At 41.6% G+C, this 23343-nt stretch overlaps 1 protein-coding gene across 1 annotated transcript; it reads right to left on the bottom strand.

Moving 5' to 3' along the window:
• Nucleotides 1-340: 340 nt before the first annotated feature.
• Nucleotides 341-2923, bottom strand: lbx2 (ladybird homeobox 2). Its single transcript, XM_049737832.2, has 2 exons — nucleotides 1897-2923; nucleotides 341-1214 (listed from the first exon to the last, which is right to left on the bottom strand). Exons 1-2 carry the CDS (start codon nucleotides 2240-2242, stop codon nucleotides 718-720), a joined length of 843 nt encoding a protein of 280 aa, XP_049593789.1. The 5' UTR covers nucleotides 2243-2923; the 3' UTR covers nucleotides 341-717.
• Between the last annotated feature and the right edge of the window lie 20420 nt (nucleotides 2924-23343).

Below are 23343 nucleotides of genomic sequence, written 5' to 3'. Positions count from 1 at the left end.
AAACACATTCACTGTGGAAATTGAACATTTTTTACAGTAAGCTACATATTTTAGATTTAATATTGATTGCTATCAGCTCATCTCAATGTCAGTTTTGTAATTTATCATTAAAAAAATAGATCACATTTTAAAATCGTGTTAAGCTTTTTGTCATTGTTTTACAATTCCATCTATTAAAACATGATTACTGTGGACTGTTATGAAAAAGATCACATTTTATGTGAATAATAATATTTGCCAAGGTGATGTGAATTGCTGAAATTATACTTTATTTTTCAAAGTGAAACAAAAATAAATCGATTTTACTCAAAACTGTCTAAATCGATCAATCAAAAACGTCTTTTCTTGAAATATCATAGAGTCTTTATTTACACAGATGCGGATTAAATACATTAAAATTCTCGTGTTGAACTTCATATATATTTATATATTTACTGTTTATGTACACAGGCTGCAGTGGCTCATCATCATGATCATCATCATCATCTTGGTAATGGCCTTTTAATAATGGCCTGTCACTTATCCAAACTGGGGTAAAAAAGCGATATGAGCTACTAAAATGTTTATTAAGAGAGTGTCCTCTTTAAAAGTCCCATAATAAATTAAATCGATGGAAAGAAGAAGAAAAACACTTCTTTTTTGTCAATATCCGTGCAAAAGTTTGGGAAATAAAAAATGCCCCTTTCTAAATATTTTCTGTTTGTAAAAAGCAAGATGTCAGTCGTCAACTTCGATCTCCTCGTCGTCCTCCGAGAACTCGTCGGTGGTCTGTCCGCGTGACGAGGAGGGTGACTGGGGGAAGATCCGGTGCGAAGAGGGGGTCCCCCTGGCTGGGGATCCGCCCGGAGAGCTCCCTTCGCCGCCTTCCCCTCCCGCGCTTCCTCGACCTCCCCCCGGAGCCTCGTCATTATTGTCCATGGCCACGAGCTTGTGGAGGGTCTGCGGCGTGATCTTCTTCAGTGACTCCACGTCCGCCTTCATCTCCTCTAGGTCGCGCTTGAGTTTGGCGCGCCGATTTTGGAACCAGGTGATGACCTGCGCGTTGGACAGGCCCAGCTGGCCCGCGATCTGGTCCCGGTCGGCCGGAGACAAGTACTTCTGGTAGAGGAAACGCTTTTCCAGCTCGTAGATCTGATGGTTGGTGAAGGCCGTGCGGGACTTTCGCCGCTTTTTGGACGCCTGCCGCTGGCCGAACGCGTTCAGGTGTTCCCGACCTGCGAGCAAACGATGGTCTTAATAATAATAACAACAATAATAATAATAATAACAACAATAATTATTCCAAACACCAAGCTGCTGCATTTGCATTAAAAAGACTTTTTCCGGAGCTAATATGCTGGTGCCAGCAATTTAATTTGATTTAATATTTACGTCAGAAGTGTATTATTTATTTCATGACTGAATATCAAAGATGATAACAAGATATCGCTGATTGTCCAGTCAAGTGCAATCTGAAAAGACACGCTAGTCTAATAACGTCAATATGGTAATTTTATTGTCACGCCTCCAAATGCGTAAATACACCGAGAAATTAACACATAAAATGATTCATGATTCTTAATGTTATCTTTGTTCATCTGTTTTAGCTTCATATTTTGACTAATGGCATATTTATTAGTGGCAAATTTATGTCATGCTGTCACGCCACCAATGCGCAATTACGCACACAATAAACAATCACGTTATTCTGTAATTCAAAGCAAACATATTTATTTTAATATCTATATAGACAAATCATCTGTACTTAACATTTTTTGGTAAATTCCTATCTATCTATCTATCTATCTATCTATCTATCTATCTATCTATCTATCTATCTATCTATCTATCTATCTATCTATCTCCAAGAAATTGGCTTCTCAAACTATTTACAAGCAATCAACTTGTTTGGCGTACCTTCGGCCGCCTGTATGACGTTGACCTCGAGGCCCTTGAACGTCTTGCTGGCCAATTCCTCCAGGGCGCACAGCGGCGACGACGGCGTGCCGATGCCGTTCCGGGCGCTACTAGCAGAGGCCACTTTCTCCAGGACCCTCGGCCTAGTCGGACATACGCTGGACGCGACAGAGGAGGCGGCGGATTTCTTGACCGAGGGCTTACTAAGGATGTCCTCGATACTGAACGGCGTCAGTGGCTTGTTGGAGTTAGCCGGTGGCGGCAGCTGATCCAGGGGGGGCCGCCTTCTGTCCTCGCCGGCGGACTGCAACACGGAGCCCGCCTTCATGTCTTTACTAGAGGTCATCGCCCGGAGGAAGAGGAAAATAAAACCAAAAGGGAGTGGAGAAATAGTTTTCTATTTCATTCGTGAGGCAGCGTGGAGCGTCCACAAGTGGTTCCGGGGGAGTTGTGCTAAAAGTGTGTCCGCCTTTGCGCTCGCATATTCCGGCAGCGTTCATTCGCTCGCCTCCCCCCCCCCGCCCCCGTCAAAAGTGCGCCTCTAGTCCGCGGAGCTCCATGCAAATGCTCGCCAAGTAGCGTCGGTCTTGCAGTTTGGAAAAAAAAAGGACAAGTAGACGGAGGAGAAAGGGGGTGAAAGTGTCCCAAAGCAGGAGGAAGCAGAAGGTGACTGCTAACGAGTTGTTGTTGATTGGCCGAGGCTCAATTAGAGCGAGGCGACACCACTTCGCTGACCCTCCACCTCCTCCACCTCCCCCACCGCCACAACCACCACAGTTGCGTCTTAAAGTGCCGCGCCCCAAAATACGCACTCCGAATCAGGGTTGAGAGGGGAGGAGTCTGATGTTGCTGCCGATGATGAGAAGGATGATTATATGCTTCCAAATATTTACTCTTACGCATTCTTGTACAGAAAGAAGTCCACTCACACAATAAATATATACCACAAAACACATGAGTTGCTAAGAAGACAAGTCGTGCGTAATTACGCACTGAAGTGGAAGAATTTGACACATTTGAGGTTTCTGTTGACAAAAAGGCACAATTAAGTAAGCCCAAAAATTTTGCATCGTTAAAATACAATTAATTATGCAAAAATATTTATTAAAGAATAATAAATAACACGAAGTTACAAGGTTATAAAACGTAATTTCTCACTTCCACATTTTATTTATGAATGTAGTTTGACAATGTTTGATTAGTAATTGGCTATAGTTAAATAAGATGGGATGGTATACATGAAATGCTTGTTTTGATTTTTTTTTTTTTTTTTTTACATACATGATTTCTTTTAAAACAGACCATAAAAGACATACTCTATAAAGATGCCACACACAAGTTATGTTTTGATTACTTAGATCATGGTAGACATTTTTTTAAGCACTTAATTGAATTACTATGTTTTCAATATACTTTAAGGATACATGCTATTTGTATACAGTTTATTATTGATACGTTTTCAAATACATTTAAATTGCACGAAAACAACAAGGCCAATATAACAAGTGTTTTATTTATTTATTTCATACTGTTATAGTTTTGTCTTATTGATATGTGATTTTTGCATATTTACAAATAACAATTAATAATGCTTGATCCGTTAGAGTCTATTTTACCCATCAATATCGAGTGTTAACATTTATTAAAGACATACTGTATATTAAAGAAGTGACTTTTTAAAATGTATTTATCTGTCTTTCAACGTGGCTCCTACGTTAATCACACACGAACGATGGCCTGGAGCTAATTTTGTGGCGTGTCATCAATTGATGTACATCAAATATGAACCATTATATACTGAATTAAGGTTTGGATGAGATATGTGCACGTGGAAGGAAATTTGTTTCTTTCAATGTTCAACCAAAAATAAGCATTTTGGACCAGGTGATGAAAAAAAAGCTTCTTTTTTTTAATCGTTCGGCAGCACGTGTATTTTACACTTTTGACGTGTCAGCATTTTTTCCTCCCTTAGTGTTCGTGTGTGTTGTTTTTAAAGTGCACTCAGTGGTTGGCCATTTGCATGGCAGGAAGATGCGTGTTGTTACGTGCCAACATGACCATATGGTGACACAAGAAGCCATAAAACAGCAGGGCTTTCTATTAAATCTGCCTTAGGGGTCTTTTTTTTAAATGATCATTATTACTTAAGAAAGACGAGTGTACTTTATTAAACACAACAATTACTTTGAATTAAAGAAGGCACTTGTAAAAATTGAATTTGTAACATTGGAATATTTTACGGTAATACAGTTTTTCTAAACGCCGCTATTTTTTTTATCGATGAATAAAATCGTAAAATTAGATTTATTTATTTTTTGCTTGAAGCTAAATCACTATCACTTGACCCCATCCATCATCAACTCTTTTAATTAGATAACTCCCGTTCGACATTCTCGCTACATTCGCGCCTGCCTACAACGAGGGAAAAAAAATACAAAAACACAAAGACGTGTGAGTAAAACTCTTGTGGTAATATTTATATTATATAAAATACTACGATAAAAAGTACACCGCATAATTAAAAGTACAGTGAGACATGCTGCAGCACCTAAAGGCAATTAGTCTCAACTAATTAAATAAGATGCTTTAAATAGGCTATTATGAATTCAAACATAATTAGTGTTCAAAATGGAGGGATTTTTGTGCATGAGCCACAGTGCAAGTTTTTTTTTTTAAAAAACAGAACATCAATACCTTCTACAAACATACACATCTTAAGTCATAAATATAGTCACATTTAATTCATTTTAGGAATATATACAACGTAACAAAGAAAACGTATTTACTTCGATTTTAACGCCTCTGAGGAAGACTAAACAAGAGCATTGTTTTCTTTATTTTATGTAAACCAGGCTTTTAAAATCGAGCAAATGTGTTTGCACATTACAATTTGGTCTATTTTTTAAACAATATTTGTTATTTAATAATGCACGTATTTCAAGTCATTTTATACGCCAACAAAAAGCAAATCCAATACAGGAGTTGTATTGAAAATGAAGATTGTTTTCCGACGGTTGAATGTACAGCAATATAGTTTTGTTTTATCCAGTGAAGGGAAAGCTGCGATTTAAATGACGATTAATATTTTGTTAGCGTGTGAGCGCATGGAGAGTTTGTGTGCGCGCGGGCGCTTGCCCTGTGTAATGAAAGAAAACAGTTGTAAACGCCTCCTGGAATCTGCAAGGAGCGACGTTTGGGTCCACTCGGATATGGCTTGCTTGTTGCTTCCTTAAGTTGTTGTCGAGTCAGCTTTCCGGGCAGACGATCACATAATGAGAGTCAAATATGGCATTTACTCGTCACTTTTGTCTCAATTGATTTGAATTAAAATCAATAACGCACTAAGATAACTTTTAAGTCCTAAAACAATAGAAAACGTGACTTTCTGAGTGAATCTTCGACAGCTGCTCACCGGAGAAAGGGACATGGGTCTTTCCAAGCCGCCACCGAACGCATTCTTCTCGTGACAACAGCAGGTGTTTAGATAGTAAGATCAGTGACGTTGGGAGGGGCGGTGACACGCCCTTTAATTGTCATTTGGAAGTCGCCGGGACATTCCGTGAATCATTCTCATCTTCCCCTCACCTTCGGTTCTTTTGTTTTATTGTGTAAAATAACACAATAACATAAAAATGCATCCTAATTTGAAATGTAATTAGATTCAAACAGTTAATAATAAAGACAGGCGAAATTTTACGTGTCTTCAAAAAAATATATAAAATTATCTCACAATAACGAGCTAGCCAGCTAGATTATTTACAAATGTTAATATACATACAATATGATAGTCACATTTGTAGCATCATTTATTTATTTATTAATTTTATAACTTCAAACAAAATATATTTCCACAAAACTGGTAGAATACTGGCAATGCTCCACAGACATAGAAAAACACTGTCCTATGACATTTAAATGTTACAAAAATTTGGATGGATGTACCTAGACTATAGCTAAAATGGTTATCTACGAGATCACAATGAACACAACAACAGAACAACATGTAAATAGTTCCTTTGTTTTTTAAAATGCTTAAAATAAACTAGAAAAAGGGCAGCAAAAATTCAATGAAAATTAAAGTGATAAAAAATACCAAAAGAAATACAAACACAAAATAAAAAAATAAAAATACAAAAGCAGTCTAATTTTCTAATTGAAAACATAAAACCTACAATTACAGCGGTGAAACAGTAACAACATTAAAAATCTATGTCCCTCAAGGCTGGAAGTTATTATTTTTTATTATGAAAATGTTATTTTAATAATCTATTCCATTGGACGAAAGTGCACATGATAGTCAAATCCAACTGGTTAACTTTGCATTGCTTGTACTGCTGTGCATTAACAGTCAGAATTATTCTATTGTGATTTCACAAATCAGTGAAACACACTACATGCATTGGACAGATTTCTCTCCCCTGGTTTGGTATCATATGCATCGTTCTGTTTTTTGTTTTTAAGAAAGAAAAGCTGGCCTCTATTCAGGACTATTAAGGCCTATCTTTTCATGTCACTGGCCATATCTTGGCAAATGAAGACAAATGTTGGCGTGAGAAGGCCGCGTTCCAGGAGATCCTTGGACAAATTAATCACTGCAATTCTATCCTCCGGCACTGGGGCAGTGCCCCCGCTTCTCCTGCGGTCCCCGATGCAACATTGCTCGGGGTAATGAGGCCGGCGCGATGAGCGAGCCGAGTCTTCCGAGAGATGCCGTGACGCCTCGACCTTGGAGATTCGCCTTCTCCCAAGCATGCATCGGGTCCTCCTCACCCCACTTGGCATCAGGATTTCATTACGACACCCCCACCCCAATTCAGTCCAGTCTATCACCACCTCCAATGCATGTTCCCCCCGCCCTCTATCTTTTTGCTCCACTTTGCTCTCAAACCAAATGAGGAAATGGCTTGTTTGTTCAATGACAGTCTCTGAGTTTGGGCTGTAAAGATAAATGATCCCAAGTATTAAGGTTTAACATGTTGACGAAACCCATCTGATCGGTTGGACTCATGAACCCCCCCCCCCCTTTTTTTTTTTTTTTTCTTCCAAAAATCCAACTGTGTGTGTCTGTGTGTGTGTGTGTGGGCACATTTAAAGACTGTGTTGCCTTGTTGGTTGGACATTCTACTGTGGCACAGAGTGGTATCGTGGTAAACACACGATTAATTGACTTCAAGATTTAAATGTTGATATTGAGTTGTAGAGTCCACTGAATGCGTTCAATCCCTATATGGTCCATCGATTTTGTCACAACACTTAAACGAGCCCCATTTGAGACAACATCAGTGGATAAACTTTTTCCCAGTAAGAATAAAGCAAGAAAAGAACGAGAGAGAAACTATTGATGTTGCACTTTGCCAGCAGTCAGCTGTTTTGTTTTTCAACTTAAATGTCACTAAATCTGTTGAAAAAAATAAAACACTTATGTTTTGCATTTTGTTCTTTGTTGTAATAAATGTGAATGTGAATCGAACCATGACTTGAAAAACAAAATAGGTAGGTATCGAACCAAATTTTTTTGACATTCAGTTACACACCTAACAAAATATACAAAATCCATGAATCGTACAAAAGTGGTAATATCCATTCCTTTGTTTTACTCCTAGTTTCTACCATTTCTAATACTTTTAATGGAACATGGAAATAGCATTAAAAACACATGTGAGAAACATAAATATCAGGAGTGTGAAAACGGCAAGAAAAGGTCTTTTGGCCAGATCCCGGCCATAACTTACACTGTCACTGGAGTTCGTAAATATTAAGAGTGGACTCTCAATCCAAGGAGACAATCCCCTATGGAGTCCATGAAGTTTTATTTTTCTTTCCTGGGTTAAACATCAGCATGAGGACAGTACGTGATGGAAAATTGTTTTGTATTTTGAGCTGAAGGGGATTTTGCCGAGCGTTAGCTCTTTTGCTAATTAATGACAATGGATGTTGCAGTAATCAGTCAGCTGTGAGGCCAATTATCAGATACAAATGAGGACTGATCATCTTCCCATGCAACATTAAATCACATACATGCATTATCCCTGCTAACGTTTACCATCTAGCGATGGGTCATTTAAAATAAACAGTAAAAATGACCAGTCTAAAATGCAACCTAAGTAGGACAAGAGAAACATGGGATATTAGATGACATCAACACTAAGGTTAAAGCCCATGTAAAGAGTTAAGGTACACGATGATGATGCAACAAGACATTTGGACTTTTAACCTGCATTTTTAATGGATGCTTCACTTGGGAAATATCAGTGTCCCGGTTGCGAGTTGAGACCATCTGAGAGGCTTTTAGTGATTTTGTAGCTCCAGAGGTCTTCTCTTGAGGATTCTTTTTTTTCTGGCGACTAGAGATTTTTGAGCAGGGTGGGTCCTTATACGCTTCTTCCAAGTTAGGGGTGATTGCAGAGGCCATGACCAAAAGAGACTGGGTTCCTTCACAAGACCTGGATCTATTAATTAAGATGGGCTTGATCCAGAGACCTGTTCCCCTGGAAGTTGACTTCCACAGGTATTCACCAATAGATTAGGGTTTCTTTCTGAAGGCCTAAGACAATTGTTGAGTTGTCTGAGATGTTTTCTCTAATGGCGATCTGGTTCGTTGCATAGGCCCGAGAAAGTACAGTTGGGTGAGGTCTAGATGTCTCAATTAGGAACTGTGACTTCAAGTGGCATTATGAGTTTATACTATAGTGAAACTGGCTTAGTTTTAGATGCCTCAGTAGGTGATTAGCTCTATTCCAAAGAGCAGAGTGATTTGAGTTTGTCCTGGTAGTGTCTTCCCAGGGAGTTAGCTTTGGTTCTAGATGATATCACAAGTGGAGTTAGGGTAAATTCCAGAGTCTCGCACTCTCGGAATTAGCATTTCTTTGAAAGGCCTGGGCAAACCGAGCCGACCTTGTGCTGGAGGATTGCTCTCACTGATTTAGTATGACTTCCAGAGGCCTTCAGGAATAGATTTAGTGCTGGTTCCCAAGGTCTGCTCTATTAGGGTTGGACTAGTTTTAATTGCAATTCCCAATGGACTGAGGACTAGCTCCACAGCTTCTGTAGAAGCTAGCTGCTTCTGCTTTCACTACCTTTGTGGAGTTAGCATAACTTAGCTTCGAAAGTTTTCGTCTGTTGCAAAGACGTGAGCAAAATGAGTTGGCCACGTCTGAGGGGCTTTTTTTTCTTCTTCTATAGAGCCAGAAGTAGTGAAGTACAGAAACCTTGGTGAGCTCTGGCAGATGTTAGTTAGTTTTAAAGGGCTTATTGAGTGAACTGTCTTTGAGGTATTGGGATTCTGTCTCAGCATTTCCAAAGGTGTTCACTTATGTATTCGGGTAGATCCATGTCACCTGTTGGGAAAAGTCAAGGACCATCCTCACGTAGACTTGAGTGCCAAGTCCGAGCAGGAGCTTCAAGTGGGAGCTATATTAACAGAATGTGTGTTGCTGGACACTCAATTTACAAAGACACTTATTGACTTAAAAAAAAAAACACACAAGGAAAGAAGGAAAAAGCATTTGAACACACAATTTAATGTAGTGTCTCGCAGCGGCTCTCTAGTGACCGTGCTGGCCGTAAGCAGCCGGAGATGAAACGAAATGGAGATTATCGGGACAAAAAGAACTCCCAGCTTGTCACGGGGATGCAGAGTGTATTGTACATCCGCATGTATTGAACACAAACCTGTCACTGTGTGTGACAGCCCCATTCATCACGCACAAAGCCAAACCTGTCAGGGGCATAAAGCGCTCTATCCGGGGCGCCTCCCCTTCCCCCGTTTTCTAAGTGACAGCACAGAAATGAACACCCGCGTACGTATTCAAATGATTTGTTTTCCTGCCTCCCACTGAAGCCAATTTCCAGAGGCTAATAAACCCGACAAATATTTCACGTCTGGAGAGGCGCAGGCTTTTTCTTGCCCGAGCATCATGAAGTCCCGTGGGTGGTTGCCATGGGAGACGGCGAATCTGTAATTTAATTTCAACCGCGGCAGGATTCTCCACTAAATGATTTCTCCGAGGCGGAGCTGCAAAGGAGGGAAAACATCTCGAAAATCAGCGCCACACGGGCGATGTTCAGCGATCGAAATAATGACCAGTTGAGGAGGAGGACAAGGATATACCCGCATCAAACTTCCATTGTATCACAATGTTATTTAATTGCAGAACTACTAATCAGAACCAAAACCATTGTTTGCTGCATAATCGCTTGAATATTTTCAACATTAATAGCTTGTCTGCTTTTTAGGGAATGAAGGATGCAGACAAGCGCAACAGACACAATTTAACGGGTGTAAATTATTTACACTATAAAACGACCAATGGCATTTGTTATTGCTTTGGCTCCACTTGGAGAGCCCAGGAGGGGTTGTGAAAATGCAGCTGGAAGTCACGTTTGCACCAAGCTAGCTTTTTTATTTTATGCTGTTCTGATCGTCACGTCGTAATATTTCAAGTAAGTTTCACTGAGCTAGCAAAAGCAAGCTATTTAGAAAGTAGTGAATGAATGGCTGTGTGGAGTTACTAGTACTGGAGTTACTTTGTTTAGCATGTTAAAAAAATCAAGGTAAGTAAATGCTAAGGCCTAAAAATTTTGATTTCTGAACTTTTACTAATGGGCAGTATTTATTGGAAGAATTTGCGCAAATGATCAAACGTGCATGCGTGCGGCGTGTGTCTTTTCAGCCGCCTGCTTGTTTGTGTGTCCTGAGTCAGCAAGAGGCTCAGTAATTACCCACACATCCAGACACAGACACGCTCAGCCGCTCTGACAGGCCCGAGCATCATTTCCCGAGTGTTCCCCACCGGCGCACCGCCGCAATAATGGCGCTCAACAGGCCCATCAGCTTGATCCACATCACACTCTCGCACAATTGCAAGCGCCTAACCTATTTACGCAATAAACAACCGCAGTTGGCTAATAAAACGGGTTTCTATGTGAGGCTGGAATGCAATCATGAGCCGTCTTACATGAAGGCAATATCGGGTGAAGAAATGTTGCTCTTTGATGAACATAATGAGGGTTTTCCATTAGGAACTCATAAAGAATGAGTAAACTCAAAACAGTGTTCAGCTCTGCTTCGTGTTTTTGTGTGTGTGTGTGCGCGTGTGTGTGTGTGTGTGTGTGTGTATATATATATACATACATATACACATACATACTGCTCTGTTTTCTGCCAACATTCCCAAAATGATTAATCACTTCAAAATTGTCCCTATGTGTGCTTTTTGAGTGTTTGACTAATTGACTAATAAAGCTTTCTGCCCACATTCCCAAATCATGGTTGGACGAATAATCACTTCAAAATTATCCTTAGGTGTATCTTTTGAGTGTTTGACCAATTGAGTAATTGGCTGGCGGCCTTGTTTTTAAATAAGTTCCGAAAGCAAACATGGCATCTTTCAAATGTGCTCCACAACTGGGAGTGGGCTCATTCGTAAGTCAGTGCACTATTCCCCGGTGTAAACCCTTGCCCCCCCCTCACGCCTTTATTTTTAATTAACCTCGGAAAGATACTGTTGTTGTAGTTTCCTGTGTCTGTGGCGGCAAGGTTAATGATTTCTTTGGTCCGGTGAGACGAGAGGGAGGAACAGATCAATGCACCTCAATTCCCAGCAACGCATGTTTCGTCTCACTTGCCGGACCACGGTGAAAGCAGCGAAGGGGCGACACTGATTGCTCGGGGTGGACTCGGACCCCCTCCATCCACCCCACACGAACCATTCGACGCCCTGGAATTAAAAGAATATTCTGAACAATTTAGCGTGAACTCTTCCAAAAAAGTTGATTAATTCTGAATGCAGTCACATGCTCAGTAATAAAAGGGTGTGCATACTTGTGCAACTACATGACCTCAGTTCTTGATTTTGTTGTTGTTAGTCACATTGAAACATTGTCACATTGAAATGATTTCTTTTGACCTCACTTTCGCTTGCTTAAAAGTCGGATCGGTAACATTATTGAATAGTAATCCAAGAGCGTTCATAGAAATGGCGGCCAAACGGCATTTCGTTATAGAAATCATTTTCATAGGAATACACTTAGAGAGCAACACTTTGGCTCCAAATTGACCATTGACACCATCATGTTTCAAATCCTTGACAATCCCTTAAGCAAGTGACCAGCAGCCCTTTTTAATATTGAACAAAAGAGCTTTAAGGTTTTGTTTACACGTTTACATGCTCAGTGAAGGATCATTGACTTCATGTCAGCGTGGCTGTTTATTTTTAAACCATATTGATCCCAGAGGTCGTAATGACCCCCTTTGGGATGAGTACCAATTAAAAAGTCACATTGATAAAGGAGTCGCAATGCTGCTGCTGCCGTTGCTGCCGCTGCCTGGAAATTAGCTCTGCATTGCACACTAATTAGTCCAGAGGCTTTTCAAAAAAGAAAATTTGATTTGCATGACGACACTGGGAAAAAAAAATCCCATTCTCGTGCTTTTGATGCTGCAGACACATGATGCAATTAATAAAATCGTGTGACATCACAAAAACAAACTTACAAACTGACTGGATGTTTACATTTAAAATGTTTAGAGAAGACCGATTTACGTTCTCCTGCAAGGTTGCGAGCGCATTTTGGGTTCATCCAACACTTTTTGGGAGTCGTGTATGAGTTTTAAACTTTCTTGTTGCTTGTAGCAACGGTCCCTGGAGGAAACCGCATGATGGATCGGCTAAAGCAGGAGAACCGAAGCGGCCTTCTGACAAAATTGCGAGAGTGCCCCGTTGTATCAGTCTCAGCGTGCGGCTACTTTTCCCCACTTAGAAAAAAAGACTTCCACACGGACGCGAAACCTGTCTGTGCCTTCAGGATGGATGGAGAACAGAGCTCAGAGGGAACATCAAGCCGATGCACATAATCGGAGCCGGGCCGTGTCCGCCTGTTGCGCCGCCATCCTGTGGAACATCAAAACTCTGACGACCGCTGGGAGCAATCGGGTCTGCGCTGGCGGATGCGGATCGGCCACGGCTCTGAGACGACCCCTCGCTGGGATACGTTCACATCTTGACGTCTCTATCAGCGGAAAATTTAGCCCTCCCTCCTCCGAGCGCTGGCAGCCATGATGCATAAATCGCTGCACGCCAGGGGGATGACATCACGGGACATTGGTAGGGCTATCTAAGCAGGGACCGTTTTTTTTTTTCTCACAAAGTTAACAGAGATAAATGAAGCTCCTCTTGGTTATGTCCCTATCCATGAGAACCTCGCCTGGCTCATGTCCTCAGTTTTTAAGCCCTCCCCCCCAATCTTTAATTCACTGTTGCTTTTGTTACCGTCAAACTTTTGTTTGCACTTGGAGCAGAAAAGTCAGAACGCAGATGATACCTGAGTAGCCTCATTTCACATGATCGATAAATCTGCGCAATTGTCAGCCACCGCTTGTACGATGCTAAACGAAACTTGGTGATTTATTAACGAACGTAAAAGGAGAAAGGTCGCTGTTTGCTGCAGAGTGAAGACAAATAAGCTTTTGCCAAAGAGCAGTGGTCACGAAATAAGTGAAGAGCCACAACCAAAACGAGCGAGAAGCAGCGGTGGGTGACAACAAACGCCTTGCCACGACCCAAGAAGCCTACTCGGTAAGCGCGGAAGGAAAAAAATAAGAGGTCCATAAACCCATCCGACTTTTGGCCAACCACTGACTTTCTCTTAATCGCGGTTCTCAATCATGTGTAGTAAAACCGAAAGAGACCAAAGTCATTGCTGTCGATGGGTTTGCTCATTGCTGTGCTGGCAGGAAACATGTTTTTGCAGTGCTCCAGCAGACACATTTTGCCAAGGATCTTCTTTAAACGTTCAAAAGCAACAACAACATTTTAAGGGAGTCTGGAACAACCTAGGTCCAAGGTCAAAAAGGTAAAATCAGGGGTAAATCAAATTTCCACTAAACTTTGCGTCAGAGAAGAAGCCATTAAAAGAGCTCTACTGTTGTTAGCTTTGCAATATGAGGCCTCAGTTAACTCATTAGTTAATCTGGGAATAACCAACCTGCGCCAATCCCACAGTTTTGGAGCAACTACGGGCCCCTTTTACAAAGCTACGATCAGAAAATTACGTTTGAGACGACGACAATCCCAGCATCTCGGAAAGTGACTTTAGCACGGATCACCAAAACAGGTGTACGCAGGAGGCTTTGGTTCTGATCTAATTAGAGACGGTTGTGAAGGTCTGCACTTTAGCCAATCCAGTTTCTCGTTCTTGGAACCCTTTTGATCGTCAATGATTTCTGATTCAAGAGGCAGGGCTCAGACTCGAGTGATTTCCCTCGTTTTTCTTTAACTCTAATGACGCTAACGTTTGGACTGTCACCACGAGAAGGAACACGTATTTTAATCCGAAAGAACAATTTAGCACAGCTCGTCTCCAAAGTGCTCTTATGAGAGGCTGACTGACAAGGAGAAACTGATACGAGAGAGAAAATCTGGTTTTGCTTTCGCCGCTCGTCTCTTCTGGCCCGTGAAAAGCCAATAAATCCAACATCCAGAGCTATTAGATTGACAGAGCTGCGCGCTGTTTGATGTTCATGCGCATGAGATCAGCCCCCGGCCGGGCATTCCAGGGGCCAAATGCAGTTGAACTGTCATCGACACGCCTACGATTTTGGCCATCAGTGGCGTGCATGTCAATTATCCACGCCTCAAACAATCCTACGCCAGAGATAATTCTTATCTGTTCAACCTTTTCACCTGAGCCTAGACACGGCGCGGCTGCAGTATCTACATGGTGATGAAACCGTCCAGGATGCCTTGAGCGGCCTCTCACGTTGTCATGGCCCTCACTGAAAGACGAATCTCGATTTCTTTCTCAACTCTCAGCCAAATCCAACTTGAACGGCAGTCATGATAGTAAACTGCACTCTAAAGTGCATCCTACATTTTTCAGGAATCGAGCACTTTGGCCTACACACACTATGAATCAACAATTAGGTGAATAAAATATCTGTGCGATCTGATTTCCATACATACCATCGTAAATGTACATTTAAAGCCTTGCACAAATGACAAACTGATTAGCTTGAAATTTCACAATGGGATCATCAACATTTTATGACCCCGGACATCGAAGCATGCACGTTATTTTCTGTTGCTTTTACTGAATATCCATTTATACTCAGCCATGGTGATTTCCACACATGGAGAATAAGGTGAGGTAGTGGGTGAGCGAAAGCCATGTTGACAAGATGGTGCTAAGTGGATATGAGTTACGGGCAGTTGGGCGATGTGTTTGTTGAACCATCTGGTAGCGACGCCCTCTGTTTTGTGATGGAGTGCCTGTGGAAGGAAGGAGTCCAGTTCCAGTCTTGAAGCACAATGTCCACGTGACAAGGTCAAAGCATTAAATGATAACTCCTAAGCCAAGAGATATCACTGTGACTGGCTTATCACTCAACACAAATATTTTGTCGAAATGACATTGATTGCTGCCGTGCTTAAAACATTTCCTGTTTTGGGACAAGCGTGATTAGGGATGGGCAGTTGATGAGATTTCTCTGATTGATTTGACGATGGGAACGGTTGGACACTTGTTCCACAGTACGGGGGGCGATTAGTTTAGATTAGCTAACAGAGTTCTGCTCATATGGCGGCAACGTCACGTGAATTTGTAGAAAAGTCGGAACGGGGTGTTCCATAGCCATCACAAATATGCGGTACGCTAATCAAAGTACTATATTACCGGAAATATTTGTAGGAAAAGCACACGTGCCTCCTTGTGCCACTTGACAATGTATTCTTACGCAGCTGTGCTAGCTAGTTTATCGCACGCTGTTTGTAACCTCCATTTGTTCACCGTTCCTAACCGCAGAGTCATAGTCATTGTGGCGGCAAATGTCACATTTTAAACTCTGCGTCATTAATTATTGAGCCGCTTTTCTTCCCCCTGGTAGGGGTTGAGATGATGTGGTCTTATTATTCTTTACTGCAAACGTGTTTGCGGTTCTTTATGTACCAGTTTGACTTAACAGCTCTCCAAAGCCACATTTTACTGACGTTACTGAACGGAAACCGCACTTCGATGAAATATTGCTTGCTAAAGTGATGCCATTTTGGGGTCTTCGGTAGCTGTTACATGCAGAGTGAGAGAGAAAGTGAAGCGGTGTATTACCGTCAGAAAATCGACTCTGGCTAAGACCGAGTGTGTAGATCAATAAAAATCATCAAGACGGCAGTTGAAAAAATACCGATTCGTGCCCGGCCACCTCATTTCATCTCTCACCTCCTCCGTCTGGGAGAAATGTCAAGAGAACAATAAATGTATAAAAAGGTCAGCAGCGTACTAACAGACCCTTCCGAGATTTCATTACGTGCGCTGCCGGCTGTGGCGGCGGCGTTTGGGCAGCCGCGCTGACATTTGGTTTGTTTTTACACCGTGTCGAGTCTCGCACACTTGTAGCTCCTATTAATGTCACAGGCAAAGATCTCGAGGGCAGCGTGCTGGATTTTACGACTACCGTGAGGAGGGAAACGGCCAAACGGCGCAGTGACTCACATCTCACGCCTGCCATCGACAATGGAATCAATAAGTGAAGAAAAGTAGTTAAAGTTGGAGCAAACACTTTTGCTGACTTTTAGCTTTTGTCCTAGAATGTATGTTGAAAAAAGAACATTTAACTGCATTTACTTGATTGATTCAAAAATGAATTATAAATCTATATTTTTTAATTCAATTTTAAGGTGTGGCAGAATCTCCTTGAATATTCTGAACTCCTGTTTTATGTCAGTATCATTGTCTTGAAGAGAAAATAATTTTCATTTACATTTTTCATAGCTGACATCCGATTCGTCTTCTTCTACACAATCTACAATCCGAACAGTGCCTCTGCTGATTGTAGCCAGCAACTACACTCCATTTTCACATACCACAATAACAGGTACATTTGATAGCTTTGCTAGATGCCACGTTTCATTGGTTTTCAAAATTTTAGCAGCTGTGGCGTAAGGTCAACGCAAGATCTCTCTTGATTTTCATTCATGTCACTACACTAAGATGAATTGGCCAACCAGATTGGGATTGATAATAATTGTAGTATTTATTTTAATTGTCATTTTAAATTGTCATCTTTACTTTGAAACCTCTATTCCACAAAAAATCCACAGTTGTTTTTTTGGTGTCTCTTTGTATTCTAAACAGGTATGATCATAATGATAAAATATTTGATATCTTTTGGTCATTTAATTTAATGAACATTTGATTATTAGTAGTAGTAATATTAAAAATAATAATTAATAATAATAATATTTATAAAAGAATTTGAAAGGATACCACACTGCTGATGCCATACTATTTAATGTCTGGCAACAATTTCCTGAATGAAGTTTAGTTAAGTCAGAAATCATCACAATAATAATATTTTTTGCAGTCTTTTTTGAGAGTGGATTATTTTGTTGTAATTAACTGTAACAATAAACAGTAAAATATATTTCTCCTTCATATTTATTTAGTATTTTTTAAGTTCAGACTTAGATTTATTTAATCTTTTTTCAGCTGGGAGAAGGGTGAAAGTCTACATAACATTTAAATCATATATCAGGTTTTGAAGTTGGTCATTCTGTATTATAAATTACATAAACACAATACAAGTATACTTAAATGCAAAATGCTAAAGTTAAAAATGTGTTCTCTCATAGCAAGATGATTTTTACAAGACTCTAACTCGACATTCACTTTTGTGTTGAGGACTGCTTGCTATAATTTAAAATGAGGAACATGAGGGTGAGTCCACTCAAGGTTCAGGGACTGTTAACTACAACAAAAGCCATCAGACACACATTTGAAGAGGGTAACGCTAACAAATCAGACAACTTCATATGACTGGATCCATGTGCGTGAAAGGAGAAAAGCAATTCATCACCTCCGCCATATGAAGACATCAAACTTGAAGAATCGGGGTCTGAAACTGCCATGCCGGTTTGGCGGCTTTTATGATACAACAACAACCAAAAAAGAACGCTCGTTCAATCCCTTTGAGTTCGTCACGCCTCATAAATTACGATCAAGTTATGTTTTCGCGTGAAGTCCTAAAACAGTAGGATTTTATCCGTTTGCAAGTTGATCTGGTCATGCGGCCACGGCGGCGCAGGTTAATAAAGTTTGGGCTGCGCCGTGTAAATTGTCAATTTGCCTCAGGTCGAGGGGGGAAAAGAAAACAACGGCCGGGTGACTCCATTGACACTCCTTGCAGGGTCAGAGGTTAATGAATGATTATTTCTCTCTCCCAGCAGGCGTTGTCTGCTCTCCCGTGGCCGGCCTGCTGAAAGAAAGTCAATTTAGGCCCAGATAAATCCCAAGGAGATAATTTGCTGTGATTTAATCAGCACTGAAGTGATTGCGGTGGACAAGGCAAACATAACCAAGAGGAATTGGTGTATTGATCTCCTTGATCGCCATGCTTACTCACTGAGAGTTTAGAGGGTGTTAATCTATAGAGAGTGGCTTAATGGCCACCAGTTATGACGCTTTACCAGTCGACCTCTGGCGAGTATGAAACATTAAAGGAACGGTGTGGATCATGTTTTGATTTTTCAATGTAATTCATTCAAAAAGCTACTTTTCATTTCAATCATATGCGTCGGGACCGCTAGACAAATGTGAGTGACCTCTGTTGGGACATGGCAAAAGTTGCAACTTTGATTTATTGGGTTCTTGATAGGCAAACGCTACATATACGTATGTGCATCAGAAGTGCTGTAACTCCTTAAGTAACAAATCCAAAATGGTATATCTAGAAGGCCTGTGTTCAAGGAGCTGTATTCAAATACGTGGACTAGATAAGTAGTGCATTGTCAAGGCGTTGCTTTGAAACCAATTATTGGTGCGAAATGTGTCTATTCACGCGACCTAACCTCGACGACTCCCGCTGACTCCTGACCCACAAACCCGGGCTGGCTGGGCCAAATGAGAGGAGAGCTAGAGTTCAGCATAGATTTGATTTCACGTGGGGACCAGGTGCGGGCTTTGTACTTGCCACGAACCAAGCCGGTGCTCCGGCAATGCATCTATATTGTCACGGTAGACGGCGTGACGTTGGATTGAGCTTACATCACATAGTATCAATTTATTCAGCTTGATGTGAATTTTTTCCTCGTAGTCAATGGTACCACAGATTGGCTGTTATCTGAGCCCTAAGCAACTGCGATGTCGTTTTCGATAGACAGCAAGTAGCAACATTTTTCAAGCAATTTTCTACATTTGAATATTCCCAAAATAACCCAATTTGATATTCCATGAAATTTGACCAGAGAGTTTCTGAAAAACCTTGGCAACCTACCTAAATGTCATGATCAATCGTTGACTCATTATTACTATTACGGTTTTTATGTGGCCGACCCGATGATGTGCGAGGCCGGCGTCTGCTTACTAAATCATCGATGAGATCAGCGGATCACGGCGCAAGCCCAAATGGCTCGGGCTTTCATTTCTCACGTCGGTGCTGGACAGTCGTCCTCTGGGTTAATGGTTCACCGAAGACCTGAATCGGAGCCAGATGAAAGACACCAAAAGGGCCCTCATTTTTCCCCATTAATCATCCTTGTTTTCTTTGCGTTGATCTTTTCACCCTGTTTTTAAGTACCTGTCCCTTTTCCAGAAAGGGGCTCGTCCAAGGGGCCAACTGGAGGCCTGTCTGATAATATTGCCCTCCCCCAGAGTAGTAGTCCCAAGAGCGCAGAATCAGGCCCCCGGGTTTAATGGCTTTTGTAATGGCAAATTATACCGTGTTACAAGGGTAAGATTAATTGAAGGGCGCTCTCGGGCCGTTGCACGGACGACGGGGTAACACGAGAGCTCGGCGACGTATTGAAAAACGGAGGCGGCTGTCTGGTCAGGCAAAGGCATCTGAGACTCCTGACCTCTCGTGATGCTTGTGTTTTGGTTACCCCGAGGGTGCCGTCTGATTCTAAAAAAAAGTCGTTTGTAAAGTTAACCAATTGTTTTGTCAGATTTTTCAACACCGCTATCATTCCTGCGCTAATTGACTGTTGAGAGGCTGTGGACCTCGCGCACAGAAAATTCGGGTTGTTACTGTAAGTCGTTCGAATCGGATCGGGTTGCGGTCAGAACGTAAGGGAACAAAAGTAGAACGAACAACGCATTCGTACGAGACACTTTATATGGCAGGTCCCATGAAAATAGAGTTGAGAAAAATAGTGGCAGGAAAGTTTATTTACCTTATATGTACGTTTTGTGAATGAAGTACAATGACACCCACCACACATTTCACTATCAGCACTTGGATCAAATTCATCAAAACGCTGCCATCAAATAGTCAGATGCGCTGGGGGCACACGTCCCGGGCACGCCGGAATGCCCAGCACGGAGCCGTCCGCCCAAACATGCTAAACGAGAGTGGTACCGCCACAAAAATCAACACGTCAGTTTTTACATATAATATAGACGCTCAACCTACTCCACCTTCATCACCATGACATCATCAACACCGGTAAGTCCTTAACGGCAGTACCGAAATACGTTCGAGTGACGGGAAGCACATCAATCTCCTGTTGAACTAATGAGGTGTCGCCAGATGAAAGATAAAAGTAAGTTCTCACGGCTAGAGACTCAACCTTTTCACGCTAGCCTGACCACAATCAGGCTGTTGCAACGTGGCGACATTTATCTGCGGCCCACGTGGATCAAATTTTCAAGTTTGAGAAAAGAGTAGTGTCTCGGTGACTTTTTACCTCCGAACAACATTTGACCTCTTTTAAGAATGCGGTGGAACAGGAGGAGAAAGGGCGGGGGAGAAAAAAATTGCAAACGAAATGGGAGGCCGAGCACCCCGCTCATATCTCATCTCTATTAACGGGTTTACGGGTGACCCCGGGGATCCTCGTAAAAGTTTACTCGGAGGTTCCAGTTAGAGATCTCTTTTAAAGAATGAAAGAAATTGGTTTCTTTATGGTTAGCCTTCAGAATTTTACGGCATGTTTTACTTAAGTTCTCGTTTTTTTAACAGATCCTGGTTCCAATTAGTGAAGGAGCAGAGCCGGCGGCTAAAGCGAGCACCTCTCAGTGCTCTCCGGCTACGACGACAGCGGAAAAAAATGAAGGGGACGCTTAAATAATGGCTGATCTTTGAGGACACCTCGGGGTCAAGTGCACGGGCAAAGAGGTTTCCGAGGTCGCCGTAGCCTCCTGAGTTTGCGGTGACAAAGTGGGAAAGTCGACCCTGAGAGAACTGATCTGCTCTTACGCCATGAAGTGGATGTTTGGCATCGTTCAATGTGCTCAAGCTTAATTTACAATTAACCTCAGATTTTTTCCAAGTACTTTGTCTGCGGGGCCAGGGAAGTTTTGCGAGGATTAAGCTTGGAATTTGTGGTTCAAGACAAGAGATGCTAGCCCTCATAGATATTAGCTTGAGGATATTAGCAAAGATACAGCACCGCCTGACGTTAAGCGCGTTCGCACGTATTCAATAGCACATTGCATTATGAGAAATAGACAAAAGGCACAATAAATCATAAAAATGACTATAATGTTGATTTAATTTTCAAACATATTGGTCTTATGTACTGTAGGATAATGTATGCCAAATGCTAAAATAGAATTGCAAATCAATACCTCGTGGCATTATGGGAAAAAAGCTACGTTTTTAACAAGCGTCTGACCCTATCTGCAAATAAATTTCAACATATTTGTGAGTCTGTTTAAATGTGCATTTGAACGTACTTGATGGGGAATTACAATAAGTTCAACCCATGGTAGTCAGTTTACAAAAATATAAATCAATAGGCAAGGATTTACTGCATTTGGTATTTAAACTGAATTCTAAAAAACGTTTACAGCCAGTTCTAACGTTTGTTTAGGAATTCCCCAAATGACAGATTGATGGTTGAAATAAATTGATGTCAGATTAAATTGTTTTTATTTTAGCCACTGACTGACTTTACGGTCGACGGGGGCGCTTTGGAATGAGCGGCGGTTAACGTGGAACTTGCTGCCAAGGACTTCTGTCCCACCCACGGGCAAGAGTTGCACTTCTTTCAGTGGCACATTCTAAGAAATGCCAAACTGTAAATGTTCCACATTTATCCAGCCTAATTCAAAGACGAAAATAAAGTAGTGCACTTCAAAGAGCCTAAGTGACAATTGTAAGTGACATATTGTGTGGGGCCGATCTGCAGCCCGGTGAGTCAGCAGCTGCTCTGCTGCCTATTAAAGCCGCGGCGGACAGGAAAACAACCACTGTGTTATGGATGTAGTTCCTCCCCAAAGCTTGGCACAGAGACACACAGGACATACGCCGGGAGATGTTTGCATGTGAATTACCACATCTGCTTCTACATAAACTTTCACCAATATTTCTTGGTAACTTGATTAAAAGGTACAGGTTGGAAGAAAATTATGAATTTAATATTGCAGTGGAGCTGGCCTTGTAAATTCACACAGTAAGTGCCACAATGGTGTCCTCCTTAATTTGATAATTGACAAGATCATTGCACGTGTTTGGTCCAACACCAAATACTTGTTGGATATTCAGGAAATCTGAATGTCGGATGTTAGCATTAAGCTAGTATACTGTTTGATTAAACACAATTTAAATGGTTTAATCAACTTTTTACACAGACAGAGAGAGAGGTAGAACAAGTGTGTGTCTGTTGGGATTTAAAAAAAAAAAAAAAAAAGAGGATCCAGGGAGTGCAGGAAGTCAAGCGAGTTTTTTCTTTGGGGGGGGGGGGCTTTATTACATCCTAATACGTCTTCCATCTTGCGCCAGCGAGCAGAAGAGCGCAGAGACATAATTATATCCCCCTCCGCGGGCCGTCTCCCTGTATTAGCGTCTCCTCTAGTTCACTGGCTGCGACAGAGACAAATGAGAGAGTTTTTCCAGCGGATCATTCTCATCCGTTACTGCCAGTTCCGTGTGATGGATCGCCAGCGCCAAAGCGGGCCAATAGATCACGGCGTAAAAGACACTCGCTAGCCTGGCCCAGCTTCACAGATCATCACCCGTCTAATGCGCACTTGGGTTAAGAGTCAAATCCCCTTAGTTGCTGTGCCCGGCTTGCACACCAACACCGACGCCTCTACACTTTTTTTTTTGTTGCTCACTTTCCTCTCGTGCCGATTAAGCTGAAATAAATGGCTTGCGATTGTTCTGCTGACCCGCAGAAGTGCTGTGTGAGAATGTGGCCTCGAGTAATTAGCTCAACCTGAATTAAGTCCGTTAAATGAAGCCATCGTGTGTTTACCATGAAATGACACTTCCAGGTTCTGGATTTGCATATTGGAGTCCCTTCCAAAAAGCACCAGTTCATGGCAGATGGGGGATCCGTGACATCATACTTTACAATGTGTGGTTATGTTACATAATTAGCTATTGAGCTATTTTACAAATTCATATCCACATTAGCTTTAGCTAAATGGTATGGGGAAAAAAGTGTGCTTAATTGCCTTTCTCCTACCCTCATATATGATTCATTGCATTGGATAGTATAAAATAATTTGTTC

The sequence above is a fragment of the Syngnathus scovelli genome, chromosome 1, assembly GCF_024217435.2.
Source record: "Syngnathus scovelli strain Florida chromosome 1, RoL_Ssco_1.2, whole genome shotgun sequence".
Classification (NCBI taxonomy): domain Eukaryota; kingdom Metazoa; phylum Chordata; class Actinopteri; order Syngnathiformes; family Syngnathidae; genus Syngnathus; species Syngnathus scovelli.
The sequence above is the reverse complement of the archived record's forward strand: the minus strand, read 5'-3'. Positions and strand labels throughout refer to the sequence as shown.